This window comes from Salmo salar, chromosome 02 (genome assembly GCF_965601325.2).
Source record: "Salmo salar chromosome 02, fSalSal1, whole genome shotgun sequence".
NCBI lineage: Eukaryota > Metazoa > Chordata > Actinopteri > Salmoniformes > Salmonidae > Salmo > Salmo salar.
The window spans coordinates 53,117,613-53,143,815 of NC_138292.1; the positions used below are offsets into that span (position 1 = coordinate 53,117,613).

Below are 26,203 nucleotides of genomic sequence, written 5' to 3' on the forward strand. Positions count from 1 at the left end.
ACCACCCAACCTCCAAACTAATTATGTTCAGGTGTGTTCAGGTGTGCTTACCCTTCCGGGCCATCCTCTCTCCTGGTCAGCAGATGTAGCCAACGAGGCCATTGTCCACAGAGCGTTCCGGGGGGACAAGGCATCTGCATTTCCTTGTTTTGACCCGGACCTGTGGACAACAGAGAAACAATACTGTTGGAGTCAGAGAGACCACCTGGTCACTATCGTTGGTTTCCTTGTTCCTGGACATCCAGACTAGAGGAGTATGGTCCATGACCAGAGTGAAGTGTCGTCCTAGGAGGTAGTACTTTAACTTCTTCAATGCCCACTGCATGCTGCCGAGTACTCAGTGTGGGGTCTCAGGACAAAACCCCTTAGTAAGATCCAGGGTGCTGATATATCGGGCATCTTTGAGCCTTTCTGCACGGGTCTTCCGGTCCCTCTCTGCTACCGGACAGCTACGCTGTTTACCGGCGTATCCAACAAAAGAAAACAGAATTCCAACAGGCTTGTCCTTAGTGGGATCAGTCTACGGCCAAGTAACGTCCGGTAGGTTCCTGTCCAGTTGGGCTCGATATCCCTCCCAGTATTGGACGGCCCTGCATGTCAGCTCTTGCTGCTCCAGACCAAAAACAGATCTGGCCAAAGCTAGGTTAAAACAGCCACCACCCAACTTCCAATTTATTTTGGTTTGGGGCTCCCGAGAGGCGCAGCGGTCTAAGGCACTGCGTCTCAGTGCTAGAGGCGTCATTACAGACACCCTGGTTTGAATCCAGGCTGTATCACAACCGGCTGTGATTGGGCGGCGTCCGGGTTTGGCTGGTGTAGGCCGTCATTGTAAATAAGAATTTGTTCTTAACTGACTTGCCTAGTTAAATAAAGGTTACCTTTACTTGGCTCTTACCATTCCAGGCCATCCTCTCTCCTGGCCAGCAGATGTAGGCAACGAGCAGGAATATACCGGCCTTCACACACCCACCCTCTAAGCTCCATCACATTCTAAAAACATGTTTTCACTTTGCCATTATGGGATATTGTGTGTAGATGGGTGAGAGAAATATATATATTTAGTCCATTTTGAATTCAGGCTGTAAAACAAAATGTAGAATAAGTCAAGGGGGATGAATACTCTCTGAAGGCACTGTATCTTCAAATAAGATATTAATTTCACAATTTTACCTATGGTTGTGTACTTTGCACAAAATATCACTTGTGTTTTCTCAAACTTGTCAGATCCCGGAGGGACCTGACTTCTTTGATGAGGACTACACAGGGAACCAGTATGTGTACCTGCACGCTCAGTTCCCAAGCCACAAGCTTGAAAAAGTAGTCCTGGTCTCCTTTCAAACTGGCTACATATTTATACAAATGGACAAAACCATTTACACGCCGGAAAGTAAAGGTATGGCTGAGCCCACTGACCTAAAACCTTTGAATTAGCATCGCTTAGCAACCACCTATGCTCGGGGGCGGACTGGGACCAGAAATCGGCCCTGGTATTCCTAACACACCGGCCCATTTTTTTTTACTTGTGTCCCCCACACAGTCCATGTTTTTTTTCTTGGGGCCCCCATTATTAGCCAGATAATGATCATTTAGCGCAAAAAAGACACGTTAAACAGGCCCACTGGGCTAAAAATGGACCGACCCATCTGGCATTTGCTCGAAATGCCAGATGGCCAGTCTGCCCCTGTGAATCAGTTTGATTAATTTGGGGTCAGGTCAAAACTCACATGAAACATTCATGGACATTGAGCTAGCTCGCTGGGAGATGAACATTGGGGTGTTACTTTACCTGAAATGCATGTGGTCCTTTTTTTACCAGATCTTTGTAGAATTTTGACCCGCAGTCAAAATCGTGTTTCTCTACTTAATCCACAGATAAAAAGGTGTTACTCTATAAAAACCTAACATCTTAAACTACATTCTTAGTGTATTAATTCAGCAATATTGTTTCAGTTAAATACAGAGTCTTCGCCTTAAACTCCGGTTTAGAGCCTGTAACAGATAGCATCAATGTGGAAATTATGGTAAGTGGTCCTCATAATAAATGTAACTGCATTGACAATGCTTCCTTTGTAGTGGTTGATGCATATGACCAGTTGTCAAAATAGGTATTTTCTGACATTACTCATGTTTACAACTGTCAGTCTTGAGTAGTAACAGATTAATTATCTGTGATCCATTTATGTTAGTCTTTCACATTTCATGTATATTATTTATTTATAGAACCCTGATGGAATCACCTTACTGCAGGAAGATTACAAACCAGATAATGGGATGAAATCTGGAGACTTCACTGTCCCAGAAATCACCAGGTTTGTTTTTGCTATTCAATCATCCTAACACACTTATCAGGAAAACGTTTGCCTGTGAACTCTTCTGCTCTCCTTCTCTTTTTATATAGATTTGGAAACTGGAAAGTGGTGGCCAAGTTCAAGAATACCCCACATAAGAACTTCACTGCAGATTTCGAGGTGAAAGAATATGGTAAGAAGGGTATTGGTTTGGGTGGTCTTTTATTAAAAGCACAATTACGGGAACAAAATGGCGCCGTAGAGAGAACACGGTGTTTCAGCGAGCTCACGCGGTATTCGTACATTTATATTCTTACATTAATCTCCTAGCTTGAAAAAGTGGTAGAATTGGCTAAATAAGTTACCCTACAATGAGTCTTGGCGACTATTTCTCAAAAATCTCCGACAACATGCCCAACAGAGCTACTAAGAAGTCGACCAAAACCGCCATCCCTGTAGATGTGCAGGAGGAGCTAGCTAACGTTAGCGAATCTAACAACATTGCGGATCCAGGCACAATGGACCTGGTGATTCAAAAGATGACGGATAACATTACTAAAGTGATCGATGTTAAGATAAGAACGGTCCTGGAAGCAATAGCAGGCCATTCAGCTGAACTACAGAGGGTTGTCAAATGTGTTGATGAGGCGGAAGGAAGAATTGCTACTGTGGAAACTTCAACTACATCCATGGACACTAAGATAAAAGCACTTGAGAAACAGGTGCGCGAAATGGCGGAGCACATTGACGACTTGGATAATCGAGGACGCAGATGCAATATCCGTGTTGTGGGACTCCCGGAAAATTCTGAAGGGACACGTTCAGTAACATTTTTTGAGGAATGGATCCCTGGCTACCTACAAATGGACACTAAGGCTGGTCGTGTGAAGCTAGACAGAGCACATCGCTCTCAAGCACCGATACCCGGTCCCAATCAGCGCCCACGACCAGTGGTTATAAAGTTCCACAACTGTACCGACAAGCAGCGCGTCATGGATGCGGCTAGAAACATCGGTTCTGACGGTAGTCAACGTAAAGGTCCAAAGGTCTCATTCTTCAATGATTATTCCACAGCGGTTGTACGAAGGCGCAAAGCGTTTGATGAGGTGAAGGCTCGACTCAAGAGAATGAAGATCGACTACGCACTGCTGTACCCGGCCACATTGAAGATTATGGTCAATGGATCGCCTAAAAAAACTCTACACATCTGAAGAGGCTGCTGCGTTTATTGACTCTCTCGGGTAAATAACCTTAAGCTGCACCTCCGTAGCATTGGATAATGTCTTATTTTATTTTGAATCTGATCATGAAACAGTGGTGTAAGTTCTCATGTGCTCCTGTTCAGTAATATTCGTATCGTTATTATTTTTCTTGCTAAAGTAACTGCCGCCGTAGCTCAGACTGAGATATGTGTGAACCTATATTGGTGCCCAGGCTTGGTTTTAGGTGGAAGAGCCTCAATCTTCTTCAATTGATTTTAATTTCCACATATATAAAGGATGAGGCTATTGAGTGGCAATGCGGACTTAAGAGTCTACATTGGAAAGTTGAAATCCCCTGCATGTTAGCTAGTGGGAAAACCCCCTTTTGGATCTTTACATGTTTAATTTTTGGGTTTAGTATAGTTCGAGTTCAGGGTTCATATCATTTGTTTACGCTCAGTGAGATAGAGGAGAGTTCAACACATGGAAAAAGGTACCACCCCATTTTTACAGTAGGATTCAGTCTGGATATTGAATGGTCAAAGCGCAATGGCAGGTAACAGACTACGTGTATGTACATGGAACATTAGAGGGAGCCATAACCCCATTAAAAGGAAGAAGGTACTGTCCTTTTTGAAAAAAGAAAATATTGATATTGCCCTGTTACAAGAAACTCATTTGAATGATAAGGAGCATCTGAAATTACAACAAGGGGGGTTTGGTCAAGTGTTTTTCTCATCATTTACATCCAGAAGTGGAGGTGTAGCAATTCTTGTGAAAAATAACCTACCACTTAAGGTCTTGAAGTGTGTGAAAGATAAATTGGGTCACTTTGTTATAATTAATGGTACCTTACAAGGGCAGAGCATTTCCATAATGAATATTTACTTCCCCCCTGCCCACCCACCTGACTTCCTCACTAAGGTATTTCTAGACTTTTCAGAATTAAACTCAGACACTGCAGTGGTTGGAGGAGATTTTAATTGTTTGTTGAACCCCCTTATTGATAAGCTTCCCAGTGGTATAGCCTCACTCTCTCCTCAAGCTAAGTCACTTACAGCTATTTGTGATGATCTGGGGTATGCTGATGTTTGGAGAGCTTTTCATCCCTCCAACAGAGAGTTCACTTTTTTCTCTGCACCTCATGGATGTCAGACTAGAATAGATTACTTTTTTATGCCCAGGACGTCGCTGCAGTCTGTTTTATCCGCTAGGTTGGGAAGCATAGTCATATCTGATCATGCGGAGGTGATCCTGGACATAAAACTCAACGGGGCATTCAATCAGGCAAGACATTGGAGGTTGAATACAACCATTCTTAAAGACCATACATTCACATCATATTTTATTACAGAGTTTAAAGCATTTTTCTCTATTAACTCTCAATCAACAGATAACCCCTCACTCCTTTGGGAAACCTGTAAGGCGTACGCCAAGGGTCTGATTATGTCATACGCAGCCACTAAGAGGTGGAAAAAGCGTGAAAAGCAAAAAACACTAGAGGGTGAATTAGGAACTAAAGAGGACTACATTAAAACTCCCACTCCTGCCCTATTAAAGGAAATATCAGTCATTAGATCAACGTTGGACTCCCTCCTAACACAGGACGCTGAAAAGAAAATGAGATTTGTCAAGCAAAAGCTATATGAACATGGCGATAAGCCAGGAAAGTACTTGGCGTACCTAGCTAAAAAGAGAGCTGACTCACAGTCAATTGCGGCTATTACTGATTCTGATGGCAATCATTTATATGAAAATAAATTGATAAATGACTCAGTTAAGAAATTTTATGCAAATCTTTATGCCTCAGAACTGCCAAATGACACACCCAAGTTAATGGAGAACTTCTTTTCTAAGATTGAGCTCCCTACTATCTCCGAAGAACAGAGGTCTCTCCTTAATGCCCCTATTACTGAGGAAGAGATAATGTCCGCAATTAAGAATCTGCAAAATGGTAAGGCCCCAGGACCGGACGGGTTTTGTAGTGAGTTCTATAAAGAGTTCCATGGCCTGATCCTTGAGCCATTGCGTGATATGATTAACATTTTCAAATGACCAGCTCCCCCAAACGCTGCGAGAAGCCAACATATCACTTATTCTCAAAAAGGGAAAATGTCCGGAGTCTTGTTCCTCGTGCAGACCAATTTCCCTTCTGAATGTGGATAGAAAATTGCTTTCTAAAATTCTAGCCACAAGATTAGAGGACTCACTGCCACTAATTGTGAAAGGAGACCAAACTGGCTTCATTAAGGGGCGTAGGTCATGTAACAATGTCAGACGGCTTCTTAATGTAATTGAAGTCTACCAACGAAGTGCTATGGATGGTCTTGTGCTCTCCCTAGATGCTGAGAAAGCATTTGATCGTGTGGAGTGGTCTTACCTATTCTTTGCTCTAAATAAATTTGGTCTGGGGGACAACTTTATAAAATGGGTGAAAGTTTTATATGATGATCCTCAGGCTGCTGTCCTTACTAATGGACTATGGTCAAATAGCTTCTCTATACACAGAGGTACCAGACAGGGCTGTCCTTTGTCCCCCCTCCTATTTGCACTTGTTATGGAACCACTGGCCGAGGCCATCAGGGTAACGCCTGCTATACAGGGGCTGCTCATTGGTGATGTTCACCATAAAATAAGCTTGTATGCTGATGATGTCCTGATATTCATTTCTAATCCCGAGACTTCAATCACATCTCTTATTAATATTATTGAGTTATTCAGCGAATTCTCAGGCTACAAGATTAACCTAACTAAACCAGAGGCTATGCCACTTGGTAACCTTCACTCTGTACCTAATAATTCTCCCCCCTTCCCTTTTAAATGGTCTCCCTCAGGTTTTACGTATCTGGGTATATTTGTAACTCCTAAATTCCAACAAATGTACAAAGCCAATTTTGTTCCCTTGTTCGACACAATAAGACAGGATCTGGAGCGCTCAAACTCTCTTCCGATTTCATGGTTGGGGAGAATATCCCTCTTGAAAATGAACATTTTGCCTAGGCTGCTTTACCCAATCCAAATGATCCCAGTATTACTCTCCAATAAGGTAATAAAGGATGTAAATGGATGGCTAAGTTCCTTTATATGGAGTAAACGCAAGCAAAGACTTAAGATGGCAATATTGCAGCTGCCAAGTTCTATGGGTGGCTTGGATCTGCCCAATATCAGGTTCTATCAGTGGTGTGCCCACCTATGTTATATTTCAGACTGGATCACAAACGATGACTGCTCTATTTGGTTAGACATTGAGACTTCTCTTTCAAAATACCCTTTACGGGATCTTTTGTTTTTCACAAGTTTCAAGTCTGTAAAAGATCACTGTAACAACCCCATTACACTTAACACACTCAAAGTATGGAGGTCAGTTCAACGTTTCCTGGGAAGGTCCAAACTAACCTCTGCTCTTACCCCAATTCTTACCAACCCAGATTTTGCCCCAGGATTGCTGGATGCTGGCTTTAACGTTTGGCTTAATAAGGGCATACGCAGACTAAATGACTTATTTGCGGATAAGATTTTATTGTCATTTGAGCAGATGGTCGAGAAATATCAACTCCCAAAGCAGGACTTTTTCCGTTTCCTACAAGTAAGACATTATATTCTGAAGAGCACCACCTTAATTGGCAACCCTGATATGTCTGTCATTGAAAGAATGCTTTTTTCCCCACAAAGGAAAATGTCTGTAAGTCTGTTTTATGATGCTTTAAGGTCCTTTTCCGCTGTCGACACACAGAGGGTGAAACGAGTGTGGGAGAAAGAACTGTCTGTTACTATTGACGAAGAGATGTGGGAGGACATTTGGAAATATGCAAAAACAATATATGTAATCGTACTAGAGCAATTCAATTAAGAATAATACACAGATTGCATATATCCCCAAATCGCAGACATGCTTTTAGCCCCTCTTCCTCTTCTCCTCAATGTCTTAAATGTAAAACTGATACAGGCACCCTAACACATTGTTTATGGTCATGTACCAAAATACAAAGATATTGGTCTGGTGTTCTGCAAGAAATTGAAAAGATCCTAGGGGTCGATCTAGAATTGGACCCAGTTTCTCTACTGTTAGGTCTCCCTAGTAGGCATGTAACTTCTGTGAGTAAGAGAAGGCTTTACAACATCCTCACCTTAGCAGCGAGGAAAAACATACTTTTACAGTGGATTAGTGATAAGGTTCCCTCTATTAAAGATTGGCATAAGATACTATTTGAATGGGTGCCGCTGGAATATCTGACATGTACATTGCATTCTAAGACAGATCAGTTCTACAAAGTACGGGAACCTTACCTAAATTACCTAGAACCTGAAGTATCAGCTAATATGCTGCAAGGATTCTCTTAGAATCGTGATCTATGTATTTCAGAAGTACACTGTAAGTTCCATGTGGGGAACTCAACTTCTTGGTTTAAACTGAGCTTTTTTTAATTTTTTAATTTTTTAATTTATTTTATTTTAATTGTTATGTTTTAGGAACATTCTTTTCTTATCTTTTTAACCACAGATCATAGAAACGTGCCATTTTCACATATGTAGACTCGAAATGAATATGAGGTTGAAAAGTGGCGTAATTGTCCTTTTGTAACAGTATGAGGGGGATGGGGTGAGAGAAGCGCTGAGCGGGGAGAGGAAAATGGTGTGTGTGTGTGTGTGTGTACGTGCGTGCATACGGATATGTGTGAGTGCTGTTATTTTTTGCCTTGTCTTTGTTGTTGTATCTCTTAATATGGGTGAAAATTGTGAAACTCCAATAAAAATACTGTTACAAAAGGACAATTACGCCACTTTTCAACCTCATATTCATTTCGAGTCTACATATGTGAAAATGGCATTCATCTGTGAAGAGTACACTTCTTCAGCGTGCCAGTGGCCATCGAAGGTGACCATTTGCCCACTGAAGTCGGTCACAACGCCAAACTGCAGTCTGTGCAGGATCCTGGTGAGGACGATGAGAATGCAGATGATTTTCCGTGAGACGGTTTCTGACAGTTTGTGCAGAAATTCTTCAGCAAATCCATAGGTTCATCAGCTATGTGGGTGGATGGTGTTGTGAAAAACTAACAGACAACTAGTCAAAGCTCAAACCAAGTTTATTCACCCACTGGGTCAAACAGCTGAAAAGACATGTTTACACAGGCACATATATTTATACCCTCCTTCTAGGCGGAGTCTCCCCCTTGCACCTCTAGACAGCCAATACATCTCTGTTGCTAGGCAGAAATTTAAGTGGTGACTGTTCCTTCTCACTTCATCTGACCTGACCTTGGCCCACATTCCTCACTCCTCCCTAATCCACGGCTATACAACCTTATCCCAACTCTCTCTCTTTGCCTCTCTCCATAGGATACATGAGATTTGACAAAAACAGAATGTAAGCAATAGGAGATCAGGAGCAGGAGACAGTCAATGGCATAGCTATTCTCACGGCAGTCGCTGTATGGACAGAATGTAAACTTTCTGCACTCGCCTTTCTCACTCCGTAGATTTCTATACACCCAGAACTAATATGGTAACATCAATAAGGATATTTTAAGTTAGAATCCAACACTTAAGAAGCCGGGGTGTGAAGGTCCTGGGGTTGGCATGGTTACATGTGGCCTGCAGTTGTGAGGCCGGTTGGACGTACTGCCAACTAATCTGAAACGACGTTGGAGGCCGCTTATGGTAGAGAAATGAAAATTTAATTCTCTGGCAACTGCTCTGGTGGACATTCCTGCAGTGCAACGCTCTCTCAAAACCTGAGACATCTGTGGCATTGTGTTGTGTGACAAAACTGCACATTTTAGTGACCTTTTATTGTCCCCAGCAAAGGCTTCTTGATATGCGGATGGATTATTTGACAATGGAGAAATGCTCACTAACATGGATGTAAACACATTTTTGAACAACATTTTAGAGAAATATGGTCTTTGTGTATTTGGAAGATTTTTAGGATCTTTTATTTCAGCTCATGAAACATGAGACCAACCCTTTACATGTTGCGTTTATATTTTTGTTCAGTATATTAATTCATAACTAACTTCCTATCTAGTTCTACCCAGCTTTGAAGTCAAATTGACAGCGACCAAGTCCTTCTTCTACGTTGACGATGATGAGCTAACGGTCAACGTTGATGCCAGGTTGGAGCCATTGTAGAATGTCAAAATATATTTATAGTTGTTATTTCCATGGTAACTATTGCTAAAACTGCTACTTAACATTTCATCTCATTTATAGTACTCCTCTATCTGTTTCCCTCCCCTGAATTCTCTGTGGTGATATTGCTGTATGGTTTGTGTCGGAAGGTACCTGTTTGGGGAGCCTGTGAAAGGAGTTGGTTTTGTGGTGTTCGGATTGATCCAAGGAAATGACAGGACGAGTTTTCCTGGCTCTCTCCAGAGAGTGGAGGTTTGTGCATGTAATATGGGAGGGAGTATATTTGGATGATTTGGTACACATATGGGTATTCACAGACATTCACCATGGGTAGTCTATATTTGATTAGTTCTATAGCTAGAATAACACAAGAAGTCTGACAGATGGACATATTGGCTTTGTTTCTTTCGAATGCAGCTTAAGGAAGGAGTGGGCAACGCGGTACTGAAGACACAGCACATTAAAGATACTTTTCCAGAAATCCATAACCTTTTGCAGAAATCCCTATACATATCAGTCAATGTGTTAACAGACACAGGTAAGTAGAGGTTGTAAGTTGTGGTACGTGCATACTTTTGCATCTTATGTAGTGTGCGTTTGTGTTCAGTCTCAAAACAGGGAAGGTGTTGGTTTTATCCCTCAGGTAGTGAGATGGTGAAAGCAGAGAAAAAGGGAATCTTCATAGTCAAGTCACCGTATAGCATTCACTTCAAGAAGACCCCACTGTACTTCAAACCAGGAATGCCGTATGACATCTCGGTACATTTAAGAACATTCAATCACTGTGTTCTACATGAACTCAATTACTATGCTATTCCAAAGTGTTGCCCAGTTCTTTTAACCAGGGAACCAACCTGGTAACTGTGGTCAAGGGGTAGGATGATATATTGGGTTTACACAGTCTTTCCCACCTATTGGTCTAATTGTACCTCTTTCCATTTGTACCATTAGGTGTATGTGACCAATCCAGACGATTCACCAGCCAAAGATATCGATGTGGAGGCTTTACACAAAGACGAAAAAGTGCTGGGGAAGACCCATGACAATGGTATTGCCAAAATGACCATTAACACGAAAGCGGAGGATTCTGAGCTGTCAATCGTGGCAAGTTCAAAACCAAAAGTTCTCCAAGCCGCAATCCAATTATGTGTGCATGTCTGTTTTGGCTTTTTGTTTTGTATCAATAACAGTGTTGACGCCTTGTAGTCATTCATTTTGTTACTCTATTTCCACACAGGTGAAAACCAAAGTTGATAAACTTGGGGATGACAGGCAGGGCACACAGAAGATGACTGCCAAACCCTATCAAACAAAAGACAACTCAAAGAACTACATTCACATGAACATCCATTCTGCAGATGTCAAAATCAAAGATCAACTCACAGTAGGCCTAACCCTCGGCAGCAGTCCTGCGGCCCAAAATGGCAAATATGAGATAACCATCCTGGTGTGTACTGGTCAACTTTAACCACTTAGACTTGTGTATTTTTACCTAGCTTGGGTGCATTGGTCGGCAACATTACAGGGTAAAAATGCTACATGGTGTGTATGTATTTGATTCAAGTGTGGTATGTAAACCAATATCTATATTTTCTGTTGTTTTTGAAAAACGTAAAAGTGCAGAGGTGCTGCTTTGAGGAAGGAACAATAACCCTGGGTCTTGTTCCTTACTTAAACCATGAACTCTCTGACTCCACCCATCACTGGCTGGTAATTTATTCACTTAGTGCCAGTTTGTCATCCCCATAGGGATGAGTACTGACAATTATCGGTCTCTGTGTTCACAGATCTTGAGCAAAGGACAGCTCATCAGCTCCCAAAAGATAGAGTGGAATAAGGGACAGGGACTGATGTCACTGCCTCTGACGGTGAACAAGGATATGATCCCCTCCTTCCGGGTCGTGGCGTATTACCACGTGGACAAGAATGAGGTTGTGTCTGACTCTGTGTGGATCGATGTCAAGGACACGTGCATGGGATCGGTAAGAATGTTGCCTTACTGTGCAGAGCTCATCGTCTAGTGGTAACACTCTGGTGGAGAGTGGTAGATGTGACTAGAGCAGAGAGCGGGGTTCAATCCGTGTCTACCCTTTTGACTGTTATACCCATGTGCCTGTCTCCCCCTCTTAAAACTGTTTCCTTACGGTGTTAGTATTTCAGTGTGAGGTATTGCATTCAAGACTTCTCAAACATTACCTCCGTCCTTTGTGTGCCATACTGTAGCTAAAAGTGGATGATGTCAGACTCAGTGCTAGTTATGCACCTCGGAAAACAGTCACCCTGTCTATCATTGGTGATCCAGGGGCCAAGGTGGGACTTGTGGCCGTGGATAAGGGGGTCTACGTCCTGAATGACAAAAGCCGACTTACTCAGACTAAGGTGAATAACTGCAGACTGAACTTTCCCTACTTCTGCCAGCTAATTAATGATACTCTTTGAGCCTTGTCATATAAGTTGTGCATAATTGTTTATTTATTGATGTTAGTCCATACCTACAGTGGTATCCGAAATCTCTGACACACTTGAAACAGATGAGCAATAATGACTGTATAAAATAAATACTGAGCTATATTGCATGCCAAAACATTTTTTTATACTAACACAATTGCTCAGAGAAAGAGATTTTGTTTAACAAGTAACAAAAATAAAGGTAGGGGTCAAAATTATAGACACTCCGAAAGATTCTTATGAATAAAGCAGTCAAAAGTTTAGTATTTGGGCCTATATTCCTAGCACGCAATGACTACAGTACATCAACCTTGTGACTCCACAAACTTGTTGGATGAATTTGCAGTTCATTTTGGTTTTGTTAATAGTGTTTTGTGTCATTTTGGAGTCACTAAATAAGAATAGAATATGTTTTAAACACTTCTACATTAATGTGGATGCTACCGTGATTACAGATAATCCTGAATGAATCGTGAATAATGATGATTAGAGGGTCAAAGATTATACCCTCCAAGACATGCTAATCTCGCCTGTTATTGGAACTTCAAAAGCAAGCTTGATGTAGTCATTGTGTACTAGCAATAGGGGACCAAATACTAAACTCCTTTATTCGTAAGAATCTTTAGGGGTGTCAATAATTTTGACCCCTACCCTTATCTAGATGAAGAAAAAGAAACATGTTAAACAATATTTATTTCCCAGAGAAATGTATTAGTATAAAATAATTTCCCAATTTTTTGGAGCATAGAATATTTTATTGATTTTATACAGTCATTATTGCTAATCTTTATCAATGGTGTCAATCATTTCGGACCCCCACTGAATGCATTTCATGTGGGTATAAAAAAAAAGTGCCATGTGTTTTTTTTCATGTCATTTTTCTTTAAAGGCCATGTGGGTATTTAACATAATTGTACTTGGAAACTGGTTGGCTTGATAAATCAAATTAATGTGCGAGAGAATTCAACTTGGAGAATCTTTATAAAACAATATGATAAATAGGTTTTTGATAGATGCAACATTTTCATTTGTACTCTTAGACTTAAATAAACTTTGACCATACAGAAGATTGCGCTCTACTTGCCCACCAACACTTGGGAATGTTTTGGGACTTAGCTGATTTGTGTGGAAGTGTGTTTTACTGTCCTTGTGCGGACCAGAAGTCCACAAGGATAGTAAAATAGGAAAGTTCAGAACAAGTGGGGACATTTTTGCCAGTCCCCACAAGGAAAAGGGCTATTTTAGGTTTAGAGGTTAGGTTTAGGGGTTAGTTTTAGGGTTTGGTTAGGGGTTAGGGAAAATAGGATTTTGAATGGGAATCAATTGTTTTGTTCCCACAAGGATAGTAAAATGTGTGTGTGTGTGTGTGTGTGTGCGCGCGCATGTGTGTGTGTGTGTGTGTGTGTGTGTGTGTGTGCGCGCATGTGCGTGTGTGTGCGCGCATGTGCGTGTGTGTGTGCATGTGTGTGTGCGTGTGCGTGTGTGTGTGCGCGTGTGTGTACACGGTATGGGTATGTGCATGCATCCATCCTTAGATCTGGGATACAATAGAGAAACATGACATAGGCTGCACTGCAGGGAGTGGAAAAGACAGTATGGGGGTTTTCTACGATGCTGGGCTGGTGTTTGCATTCCACACTGGAGAGGGCACCCCTCAGAGGACAGGTATGCGACATAAGGCCTCTACATAAAAGCTGCAATACACATTCAGGCCTGTCTAGTCTTGCATGGCCAGGCCTGCCTAGTCTCTCGTTCACTTGACTATTGGAAGTCAGGCAAACTTCACGTTTGGATTTCTAGTTTGAATGGGAAGTCAAAAGTCAATCGAAAGTCAATCAAAAGTCGAAGTCAATCGCATTCAGCGCTCGGATTTGATTGCCTCAGTAAAGGCATTTAGTGTATTTAGTTTTTTTCTTGTTTTGTCCGTGTCTCTGTTTAAGTAGCCTATACAACATTTGTTTTGTATCTTATGCATGCTAGCTTGTTGCTTGTTATTTTTTTACTCAATGTCTCTTTGGAACGGCACCCATGCAAAATACTTGATTGGTTTGATAGAGGCAAGGCGTCATTACCCACTGGGCACAAACTGGTTGAATCAACATTGTTTCAACATAATTTGTCAATGTATTGTGACGTTGAATCATCAACATAAACTGTTGTTTTGAGGGTAAAATTTCAACCACAGGATTATGTCATCATGGTAACCAAATGTCAACATAGACAAACCTTTGAATTTGTACCTTTAAAACAATGTCAGATCTTCAGCGTTATATCCACTATCAGAAGAAAAAAAACGACAGGCTGGGCCGCACCTCCAGCTGGAGAATTGATCTATCAACAGCTACCCTTTGGTCTCCCATCCAGGGTTTTAACCAAGCCCTGCTTAGCTATGACAAGGTACACATTTTTTGTTCTGCCCCTGAGCAAGGATGACAATTAAGGCAGCCCCCCACACCTCTCTGATTCAGAGAGGGTTTGGTTAAATGCGGAAGACACATTTCAGTTGAATGCATTCAGTTGTTCCCCCCTTTCCTTTCCTTTCCCTACGATATTTGTCACTTCCTATTACCAATATGCTATGGTGAGAATGATTATTGAAAAATCTCAACCTAAAAACTAAATTAGATTCACTGTTGCTATCGATATTGGCCATATACCACAGCCCCTCTGGCCTTATTTCTTAAATAGACAATTCATATTGTAGGCCTACTGTTTCAAGCTCTGGTTGATTTCAAATGTAATGATATTTAGTGATATTGAATTGGGTTTGGTTGTCAACGCTGTATCTTCTGCTTGGTAGTTCCATCTGTGCCACTGAATTAGTCTGGCTTTAATTCCAGTTTGGCTAGAAAAAAGCAAAAAATGTTGTCCATTAAAATAACATTAAATTGATCAGAAATATAGTGTAGATATTGTTAATGTTGTAAATGACTATTGTAGTTGGAAACGGCTGATTTTTAATGGAATATCTACATAGGCGTACCGACGGCCATTATCAGCAACCATCACTCCTGTGTTCCAATGGCACGTTGTGTTAGCTAATCCAAGTTTATAATTTTAAAAGGCTAATTGATCATTAGAAAACCCTTCTGCAATTAAGTTAGCACAGCTGAAAACTGTTGTTCTGATTAAAGAAGCAATAAACTAGCCAACTTTAGACTAGTTGAGTATCTGGAGCATCAGCATTTGTGGGTTCAATTACAGGCTCAAAATGGCCAGAAACAAAGCGCTTTCTTCTGAAACTCGTCAGTCTATTCTTGTTCTGAGAAATGCGAGAAATTGCCAAGAAACTGAAGATCTCGTACAACGCTGTGTACTACTCCCTTCACAGAACAGCACAAACTGTCTAACCAGAATAGAAAGAGGAGTGGGAGGCCCCGGTGCACAACTGAGCAAGAGGACAAGTACATTAAAGTGTCTAGTTTGAGAAATAGACACCTCACAAGTCCTCAACTGGCAGCTTCATTAAATAGTACCCGCAAAACACCAGTCTCAACATCAACAATGAAGAGGGGACTGTGTTCTTTTGCCCATCTTTTATTTTTATTGGCCAGTCTGAGATATTACTTTTTATTTGCAACTCTGCAAAGAAGTCCCATGTATTATTACTTAACTTATAAATACACTAAAATACATATTTTATCATATATTACTTCACCAGAGTATCTTCATTCTCAATGTGGAGTTTGGTTGATGTAGGCCTAATAGATTTGTCCTTAATATTGTCTTGGCAAGTTTTGTCCATAAGTCTTCATCTTTGTGTGCTTTAGTCTCCAGCTGCCCTGTCAACTCACGGAGACGACGAGCAGTGACTATAAACCACACCACACTGGGTAGGACAAGAGTTTCTCTGCTTGTGATGCCTGATCATAAAACTGGATGTTTTTGTTTCGACTATGTACTGTATGTATGCATGTACGTATGTATTTATTTATTAGTAGAACTTAGTACTACTTTCTTACCAAACAGACATCTGTTGTAAGGATGTCAAATAGTGTTTTATTGTTTATGTTTTCAATCTCTGGGAATGAGAACGAATTGTGAAATAGGAAGACTGCTGTCCTGATTGGTCACTAAACAAACGTCAAGTGACTCACTACTGGGTTTCCCAAAGCTTTTAATGCATTTCTCTCTGTCCTAGCGAGCAAGTACACAGGCCTGGAGAGACAGTGCTGCATGGACGGTATGAGGAAGAACATTCTAGATTACACGTGCGAGCGGCGTGCCCAATACATCAGTGATGGAACAGAGTGTGTGGGAGCCTTCCTGAAATGTTGTAGAGAAATGGCCACCAAACATGAAGAAGCCAAGATTGACCAGCTCACACTAGCCCGCAGTAAGTAAAACAACTGTGGTGGACTGGAATTGTCCGTTCTAAAATTGCACACTATGGAAATCCAGAGGGATAAACAAAACCAGAATGTGAATGTTAAAGTATTCTGGTATTCCCTTCTGTGTAAAAGGGAAATACATTCACAGTGATGGGAACTGTCTGACTTCTTGTCACTCTTTGTAAGGTGAGGAAGAGGATGACCGATTCGAAAGTTTTGACGAAATCATTTCCCGTTCCTTCTTCCCTGAGAGTTGGCTATGGAATGAGGAGAGTTTGCCACAATGTCCTAAAGATATGGATTGGTAAGAGCAGTATTTAGTGAGATCGTTCAATGCACTACAGTAAAATGCGTTCTTATGCATATCCCTTTTCCCATGTAAAAAAAATCCTACCTATTTTCTCTCTTTTTACCATTTAGTGCTATACAGAAATCAATTACCTTACCGGATTCCATCACCAGCTGGCAGATCACTGCTATTGGCCTGTCCAAAACACATGGTACTGCCACGTATTTGTGCCCCTCTTTCTATATTGGTGGCTACTCTTTCTACATCTTATGGCAACTCTCTTGCTCAATAGGAATCTGTGTGTCTGAACCCCTTACGCTGATTGTCTGGAAGAACTTCTTCCTTGATCTGAAGCTGCCTTACTCTGCCGTACGCAATGAGCAGATGGAAATCAAAGCCATTCTTCACAACTACATGGAGGACCCTATAACCGTAAGCTTATTGTCATTTAAAAGCAGGCACGCAACCCAGCCCAAATATTTTATTCTAAAATCCGTAGGACCCCTTCTGTGCCTGATTATTATTATTCTGATCATTATTATTATTATACCATTCCGTGTGTTATTTATCTGATCAGATGCACGGTGATGTGACTACACCCTCTCCACCTTAATGGCAGGTCCGTGTAGAACTGAGGGAGACATCAGACGTGTGCAGCTCTGCCAGCAAGAAGGGGAAGTATGTTGTTACTGTTATGGTGGACGCCAGGTCCACACGAAGTGTCCCCTTTGTCATCATCCCCATGAAGTTGGGCCTCCATACCATCGAGGTGAAGGCCTCCGTCCGAGGTTGGGGTGGTCAAGACGGTGTTAAGAAGGAGCTACGTGTGGTGGTAAGGCAAACCATTGCATCTTGACAGATCTATCTATTAACTACCCTGAGGATGATATGGAATTTATATATGAACATGGTGTCGATCAGTGTGAATCTGATTGATTGAATCTTAAAATTCCAGTCCTCAACAAATGAGGGCTACCACCTTACAGTTATGATAAGAGGTAAAACCTGGAGAAGAGTAGAAGGCTCTCAACCAATTTGAGAGGAGGTGCCACAAAAAAATGTCCAATTATAACCAATAAGGCGGGGGGGGAGGGGTCATGGAGTCACCGGCCAACATAGAGAAGGGGCCCTTGCCTTTCACAGAAACATTCTGTAGTCAATGTAGCTGTTTCAAAATGACAAAGTTATCGAAACAAGATTGACATAATAAGAATGTGACCTTTCCCAATCTATCCAAGGTACAGGTTGCTAATATTTGGTGCCATCCATGTACCCATCAGTCCAACTACACTGTAAGAAGAAGGCGTCAAACTTAAAATAATTAGTGTTGCTAGAAAAGAGGAAGGTGGACTGGTATCAATTCTCAAATCAAGATGTTCTGGTACCTTGAAGTCACCTGTCTTTATGATAAGATGGAAGAGCAGGAAGCATTGGTTTGATGCTCCCAATATCTGACACAATGGCTCTGCCTGTCCAGGCCCTTGTGGATCTTCAGTTACGTGTAGAAGAGGGGGAAGTTGGACATACAGGAATTCTCCTGTTTTCTCATCAGTGATTTACTGCTTCCACCAATGTCTCCTTTTACCCCTTTTCGTAATATCCAATTGGTAGTTATGATCTTGTCTCATCGCTGCAACTCCCCTACAGGCTTGGGAGAGGCGAAGGTCAAGTCATGCTTCCTCCGAAACATGAACTGACAAGCAGTGCTGCTTATTAATTCCCTCTAGCTTAACCCGGAAGCCAGCCGCACCATTTAACTCACAACTGGTGTCAGCTTGCAGGTGCCTGGCCCGCCACAAGGAGACGCTAGAGTGCAATGAGCCAAGGAAAGCCCTCCAGCCAAACCCTCCCCTAACCCGAACGGCACTGGGCCAATTATGTGCCGCCTTATGGAGCTCCCGACCGGCTGTGACACAGTCTGGCATCGAACCCCAGACTGTAGTGGTGCCTCACCACTATGATGTAATGTGGCTGTTCTTGACCCTTGTGGTGGATGTTGAACCTTGAATCTTTGGTAACTGGAAAGCCTTGCCATTTAACTATGATTCCAGAATTTTCCCATTAGAAGTAGGCCTATTTGCTGTTCAAGTAAATACTTTATCGCGCATTTTTGGATAACCTAGGCCACCAGGTGAATTGTTGTAATTCAAGCAAAAAACATATGTTGAGTTGATAAATAAGCATAAGAGCAAATTACAGTGTTTTCATTCTAACAATGACAGGCCGAAGGGGTGCTGATAAAGCTTATGGTGAAGAATGTGGAACTGGATCCTGCCAGACACGGTGAGTGTATGGCAACATATACAGATGTAAATAATCTATAATTCCAGTGACAGTGTTGCCATTCGTTTTTTTTTTAAATAAACATTTGTATTTAACTAGGCAAGTCAGTTAAGAACAAATTCTTATTTATAATGATGGCCTACCAAAAGGCAAAAGACCTCTTGCGGGGACGGGAGCTGGGATAATAAAACAAAGATATATATACTGCTCAAAAAAATAAAGGGAACACTAAAATAACACATCCTAGATCTGAATGAATGAAATAATCTTATTAAATACTTTTTTCTTTACATAGTTGAATGTGCTGACAACAAAATCACACAAAAATAATCAATGGAAATCCAATTTATCAACCCATGGAGGTCTGGATTTGGAGTCACACTCAAAATTAAAGTGGAAAACCACACTACAGGCTGATCCAACTTTGATGTAATGTCCTTAAAACAAGTCAAAATGAGGCTCAGTAGTGTGTGTGGCCTCCACGTGCCTGTATGACCTCCCTACAACGCCTGGGCATGCTCCTGATGAGGTGGCGGATGGTCTCCTGAGGGATCTCCTCCCAGACCTGGACTAAAGCATCCGCCAACTCCTGGACAGTCTGTGGTGCAACGTGGCATTGGTGGATGGAGTGAGACATGATGTCCCAGATGTGCTCAATTGGATTCAGGTCTGGGGAACGGGCGGGCCAGTCCATAGCATCAATGCCTTCCTCTTGCAGGAACTGCTGACACACTCCAGCCACATGAGGTCTAGCATTGTCTTGCATTAGGAGGAACCCAGGGCCAACCGCACCAGCATATGGTCTCACAAGGGGTCTGAGGATCTCATCTCGGTACCTAATGGCAGTCAGGCTACCTCTGGTGAGCACATGGAGGGCTGTGCGGCCCCCCTAAGAAATGCCACCCCACACCATGACTGACCCACCGCCAAACCGGTCATGCTGGAGGATGTTGCAGGCAGCAGAACGTTCTCCACGGCATCTCAAGACTGTCACATGTGCTCAGTGTGAACCTGCTTTCATCTGTGAAGAGCACAGGGCGCCAGTGGCGAATTTGCCAATCTTGGTGTTCTCTGGCAAATGCCAAACGTCCTGCACGGTGTTGGGCTGTAAGCACAACCCCCACCTGTGGACATCGGGCCCTCATACCACCCTCATGGAGTCTGTTTCTGACCGTTTGAGCAGACACATGCACATTTGTGGCCTGCTGGAGGTCATTTTGCTGGGCTCTGGCAGTGCTCCTCCTGCTCCTCCTTGCACAAAGGCGAAGGTAGCGGTCCTGCTGCTGGGTTGTTGCCCTCCTACGGCCTCCTCCACATCTCCTGATGTACTGGCCTGTCTCCTGGTAGCGCCTCCATGCTCTGGACACTACGCTGACAGACACAGCAAACCTTCTTGCCACAGCTCGCATTGATGTGCCATCCTGGATGAGCTGCACTACCTGAGCCACTTGTGTGGGTTGTAGACTCCGTCTCATGCTACCACTAGAGTGAAAGCACCGCCAGCATTCAAAAGTGACCAAAACATCAGCCAGGAAGCATAGGAACTGAGAAGTGGTCTGTGGTTACCACCTGCAGAACCACTCCTTTATTGGGGGTGTCTTGCTAATTGCCTATAATTTCCACCTGTTGTCTATTCCATTTGCACAACAGCATGTGAAATTTATTGTCAATCAGTGTTGCTTCCTAAGTGGACAGTTTGATTTCACAGAAGTGTGATTGACTTGGCGTTACATTGTGTTGTTTAAGTGTTCCCTTTATTTTTTTGAGCAGTATATATATATATATATATATATATAGGACAAAACACACATCACGACAAGAGAGACAACACAACACTACATAAAGAGAAACCTAAGAAACTGTCGGTAAGAGTGTCCATGATTGAGTCTTTGCACTGATGAGTATCATGATAGTTGATAATATACATGTAATATGCAAGTCATATTGTATGGCTTTACCTGTAGGTGAGACTGAATGGTTAAAACTCCTAACAGCTGTTTGCTCTCTCTTCCTTTCTCTGTCTTTGTCTCGCTCTGGTTAAAAGGGGGGACTGATATTGTGCATGTTCGGAGTGGTGCACTGACTAACCAGGTTCCAAATACACCTGCCAGCACACACATAAGTGTGACAGGTGAGACGGAATGATCTGGCATACATGCACCATTTAGAAATGTACTGCGGATACGTGTTAACAACATTAGTTGAATGAGCTAGAGTTGCCCTAGGCTCACTAGTCTCGTCTGGATTCACAAAGCTACAGGACCACAGAGGCAGTGGCAAATGTATCCGCCATGGCTATTAACATCATCAGTAGGAAAAAAACATTGTGTGATGCTTTGGAAGCTTAGTGTAGTGATAAGCCAGGATCAGTAATAATGCTGTTGTAGTGTAGGTCTATTGCTCCATGATATTCTTTATCATTTCTGCCATGAAAATGTCTTTGTCATGTTGTCACTGACCATTGACTGAGTCATATTACAGTTATGATTATGTTTTACTGTCTGCATTTACCTTTGAATGCGCTGTATGCAACTTGTCAGGTGAGCAGTTGGCCCGGACGATAGAGGCTGCCATCAGTGGTTCACCCCTGGTTGACCTCCTTCGGCAACCTGGTGGCTGCGGGGAGCAGAACATGATGCACATGACTTTACCTCTCATCGCCACACATTACCTTGACGAGACCAAACAGTGGGATAAGGTGGGATTAGAACGCAGAAAGGAAGCAGTCAACTTCATTCAAATGGGTGAGAAGCTTTAGAATTCCACTTTTGAGGTTTGCAATTTACAGTTGCACAACTCCCAGAGAGGATGGCATTGATTGGAGTATTTGCATTAAAAGTTAATAGAATATTACAGTGTAGTTTTAGCAATTGTTTTTGTTTCTTACATTTGATTTGGTTAGCAACCACACAAAAAGCAAGTTCGATTCTTTTATTAAATTTGTTATGCTTGAATAGACGAGAGGTGGGTTTCCAAAAGCCTTTGTAGCAATTATGGTACTTTGTCACTCAACAATCAGTGATGTAGTGGTAACAAAAAAAATTGTGGGCATATGCTGATCGCTGTTTAGGCTGAATAAAGTAAGGCTCCCTAACATGTTAGCTACAAAGGCTTTGGGTGTGATCAGCACAAATTCTTTGTTATCATCAGCACAAAAAAGGCTTTGATTATCTTCATGGTTCTTGGTTTTCTTTTGTTATATCAAGGCTATAAGCAGGAAATGGCCTATCGGAAAGCAGATGGATCATATGCTACCTTCCTTTATGAGCGTAGTGGTACCTGGTGAGCTAAACCTTCCCCCGCTCCCACACAAATGTTCTCTATATCCTCCAATGTTCTACAATACCAGGGACACAACATTAGATCTACAACATACAGGCCTAGGTCTACTGTATGTTAAAACAACAGTCTGCGATTGGTACATAATAAAAAAATGATTGACATAGCTATTGATTCTTTAAGAATATAACAACTGTCTTACCCCATCAGAACCCAAAATATAAGCACATTTTTATTTCATTGTTTGTAAACAATGTTACTGTTTTTGATCTCATGAATGGTCAGTCCTTGCATCTATAGCTCTGTCTGTAATTTCTTTGAGTGGTTACAGTTCCTCAGCCCCAATCTCTCAGCTGTTTACCAAAACAAGTGTCAGGGCAGCCGTGTTGTTGTTTTTTTTCCCGAATCGCAGACTGCAGCTTTAACTGAATTATATCTGTTGACTTCCGCCAATAAGACCTTGTGATGGTGAAACAAAGAAGCACGTAACACTTTGAGGAATAACAAACGAAGACGATTTATACATTTACATTTTGTTCATGGCAGAGCATATGACACATAGGCCTAAATATCATCCTTCCATCTAGGCTCACAGCTTATGTTGCTAAGGTTTTTGCCATGGCAAACCCGTTCATCGTTATTTCGGAAGATGTCCTGTGCAGTGCAGTCAAGTGGCTTGTCATGGAAAGACAGCGGCCCAATGGCATTTTTGAAGAATCTGGCAAAATCCTGACTCCCAGCATGATGGTACAAGAATTATAATAATATTCCTCAGTTGTAATTTTGTTTTTGAGTCTTATTCAATCAAAATCTTGGGAGATTTCATGGAAAGGTTTTTAAACAAATTCAGGGGTACATTCTTGCAGAGAATTAGACAAGAAAACTGACATACCATTTATGTCTTGTATTTGCTTATCTACAGGGAGATGTACTGGGGAAAGACGTGGACGACACACTGACAGCATTTGTGCTCATAGCCATGCAGGAAGCACACACATTTTGCAATGGTATCAGTGTAAGTGAAATTTACACATTCTGTTTCCTATTACTTTTTTCATAAACATGTTTCTATGGTCATGCATAGTCGAACAACAATGGCAGTTTAAGAAGTCTATCGAGTTGTTTTTGATTGCCTTTTTCCTCTGATACTTCAAGAAGTTAGCAATTGCCTTTCTTTTTCTCTCTCTCCAGGAGCTACCAGACAGCATGAAAAAGGCTAAGCAATACCTGGAATCTCGGAATCAATACCTGACCAACCCCTATTCAGTGGCCATGACCTCATATGCCCTGGCTAACGAGGGCAAGCTCAACAAGGATATCCTGTTCAAATACTCATCTACAGGTAACAGGCCAAATCCTCCTTCACGCCAGTATAGTTGGAAATATGGAGCAATTGAACCCTATGATGAACAGTTTCATGAAACTCAATTGCTGACTCATATAGCCCGGTGCTCTTTGCGTCAAAAAGGTTAATTTTGCCACTGTAGCAGAGGTGTTTTTGTACATTTCTTTTGTTATCAATAAAGAATGTAGGGCCGTCCCCGTCTAAAACAAATCTTTGTCGACCGAGAGTCATCCTGTTCTTTCGACCAATCGATTGGTCTAAATGTTTAAATAACTTTTTCCATACATAAGACAGACACACCCTATGTGTTTGAATAAAATCAACTACATATGCACTGAGATTGTCTGATGCTTTAAGCACATTGTTTGATTAAATAATTAAGTCACAAGAAAGAGCCCGATGGTCACACTGGGTTAAAAAAATGACAGCAAGTGCCTGTGTGACTGGCGCACGTTGTCTCGCTCTCCTCCCTACTGCAGTGAAAAGGCACCACAGCACAGCAAGTGTTTATTATGCTGTCCATGCTGAAGCTGCAACATCATTTCAGCCATTTAGTTTCCTACTCATGTTATCAAAATCCCTAATTTGTTTAGGAAAAACATTCCCTATTTCCTCAACCCTTGCTCGCTTTCGTGAAACATGTAAGCATTGCATGCATGTGAACAATAGGGCCTGACCTGAAGCTTGTCATATTCACATCAATAAATTGGTTATAACAAACTCCGAACACAGTAACACGTGACAGCAAAATGGATGTGGAGGGCGTGAAAAAGAAGCTTGACATGGGCGAATGTTTACTGGTTGCTCAGGAGGGAAAGGAGAAGTCAGATCTGTGGAAGACGTTTGACTTAGTTGTGGAAACTACTGGAGATCCAGAAAAAGGATCTCTTTTGGCGCGGCCCATAGGAGCAAGCGTTGAGTGATTATTGTGTGCCAAAAAAAACAAAAACAAACATTTAACCAAATATCAGCTCTGTCTATTAATGGACACTGTGTTTATACAGTATTTTCTGTAATTTCTTTGAAGGAACTGTCTGTAAAATAATGGAAATTGTATCAATCATTTTTTGCCAATACATTTTCCGTTTTTATATGGATATGTTGTTAAAATAGTGCTCCCCCCTCCATGTATATACAAAGTTATTTTTAATCTCCCTCTGTAAATCTATGGTAAATACTGTATGTTGAAAAATTGCAAATGTACATAAATTAACAGAAACTATTATTTTAAATAAATTGTTTAATTATCATTCAGAAGTATTTTTTTGCAAAAGAACAAGCAATACATTCCTCAATACAACAAATAAATGCAATACTATAAACAGTTCATGGACAATAGCATTGTGTAAAGTACAAATTGTTGTTGTCTATATTGGCAAAAGAGAGAAAAAGTTATGAAAGTCTTTTCAAATTCATAATAATGAGCAATTAGTGCTCTTTGTGGTCGGTTTAGATTATGATAAAAATTATCACGGTTTTCACATTAAATACACTTTGCATTATGTTATGAATATGGGTCCAAATACTTAACTTTTTAGTACTTTAATACACAAGTGAATTTGTCCCAATACTTTTGGTCCCCTAAAATGGGGGGGACTATGTAAAAAAAAAAGTTCACCCGATATGGATGAAAATACCCTCACATTAAAGCTGACCTCCATAGTCATTGTATAATTTCAAATCCAAACCTTTGGAGTACAGCGCCAAAACAAGAAAAAATGCTTCACTTTCCCAATAATTACAGAGGGCATTGTAGTTGGCGACCTCATCCTTCCTGTACCAGTGAGGGGCGTGAATACTAATAAATTGGAGTGAATGGGAGTAAAAAGTAAACTATGGTCAGTGTTCTACTTTAAATAGCTGGGAAAAGAAATCGTATCCCGTTCCAATGTAGGTAGGCCAGTTGAGAAAAAGTGCCCATTTACAACAGCGACCTTGCCAGGATAAAGCAAAGCAGTGCGACAAAAACAACAACGCAGAGTTACACATGGGATAAACAAATGTACGGTCAATAACACAATAGAAAAATCTATATACAGTGTGTGCAAATGTAGTAAGATTAGGAAGGTAAGGCAACAAATAGGCCATAGTGGCGAAATAATTACAATTTAGCATTAACACTGGAGTGATAGATGTGCAGATGATGATGTGTATAACATAACAAGATACAACAACTGAGACATAACCTGAACCAGTTCCACAGACATGTTACTAACAGAAATTGAACAATGTGTCCCTGAACAAAGGGGGGGGGGTCAAAATCAAAAGTAACAGTCAGTATCTGGTGTGGCCACCAGCTGCATTAAGTACTGCAGTGCATCTCCTCCTCATGGACTGCACCAGATTTGCCAGTTCTTGCTGTGAGATGTTACCCCACACTTCCACCAAGGTACCTGCAAGTTCCCGGACATTTCTGGGGGGGGGGGGGGGGGGGGGGGGGACGGTAGGTTTGTGCCCATAGGCGACGTTGTTGCCAGGGATGTCTGGTGAGGACCTGCCTTACAACAGGCCTACAAGCTCTCAGTTCAGCCTCTCTCAGCCTATTGCGGACAGTCTGAGCACTGATGGAGGGATTGTGCATTCCTGGTGTAACTCGGGCAGTTGTT

At 41.7% G+C, this 26,203-nt stretch overlaps 1 protein-coding gene across 1 annotated transcript in view; it reads left to right on the top strand.

The window, feature by feature from the left end:
* LOC106586139 (complement C3) overlaps positions 1-26,203 on the top strand; it is a 52,105-nt gene that overhangs the window by 4,297 nt on the left and 21,605 nt on the right. The window contains exons 3-28 of the mRNA XM_014173034.3: positions 1,225-1,393; positions 1,951-2,021; positions 2,221-2,309; positions 2,399-2,481; positions 9,519-9,606; positions 9,772-9,874; positions 10,040-10,160; positions 10,266-10,381; positions 10,574-10,726; positions 10,860-11,069; positions 11,410-11,604; positions 11,846-12,001; positions 13,606-13,735; positions 15,841-15,903; positions 16,212-16,406; positions 16,588-16,705; positions 16,822-16,901; positions 16,983-17,122; positions 17,310-17,522; positions 18,913-18,973; positions 21,018-21,104; positions 21,514-21,717; positions 22,180-22,255; positions 22,840-22,999; positions 23,175-23,267; positions 23,444-23,594. Of these exons, the coding sequence (XP_014028509.3) occupies positions 1,225-1,393; positions 1,951-2,021; positions 2,221-2,309; positions 2,399-2,481; positions 9,519-9,606; positions 9,772-9,874; positions 10,040-10,160; positions 10,266-10,381; positions 10,574-10,726; positions 10,860-11,069; positions 11,410-11,604; positions 11,846-12,001; positions 13,606-13,735; positions 15,841-15,903; positions 16,212-16,406; positions 16,588-16,705; positions 16,822-16,901; positions 16,983-17,122; positions 17,310-17,522; positions 18,913-18,973; positions 21,018-21,104; positions 21,514-21,717; positions 22,180-22,255; positions 22,840-22,999; positions 23,175-23,267; positions 23,444-23,594 (3,325 nt within the window). The remainder of the gene's footprint in view (positions 1-1,224; positions 1,394-1,950; positions 2,022-2,220; positions 2,310-2,398; positions 2,482-9,518; positions 9,607-9,771; positions 9,875-10,039; positions 10,161-10,265; positions 10,382-10,573; positions 10,727-10,859; positions 11,070-11,409; positions 11,605-11,845; positions 12,002-13,605; positions 13,736-15,840; positions 15,904-16,211; positions 16,407-16,587; positions 16,706-16,821; positions 16,902-16,982; positions 17,123-17,309; positions 17,523-18,912; positions 18,974-21,017; positions 21,105-21,513; positions 21,718-22,179; positions 22,256-22,839; positions 23,000-23,174; positions 23,268-23,443; positions 23,595-26,203) is intronic.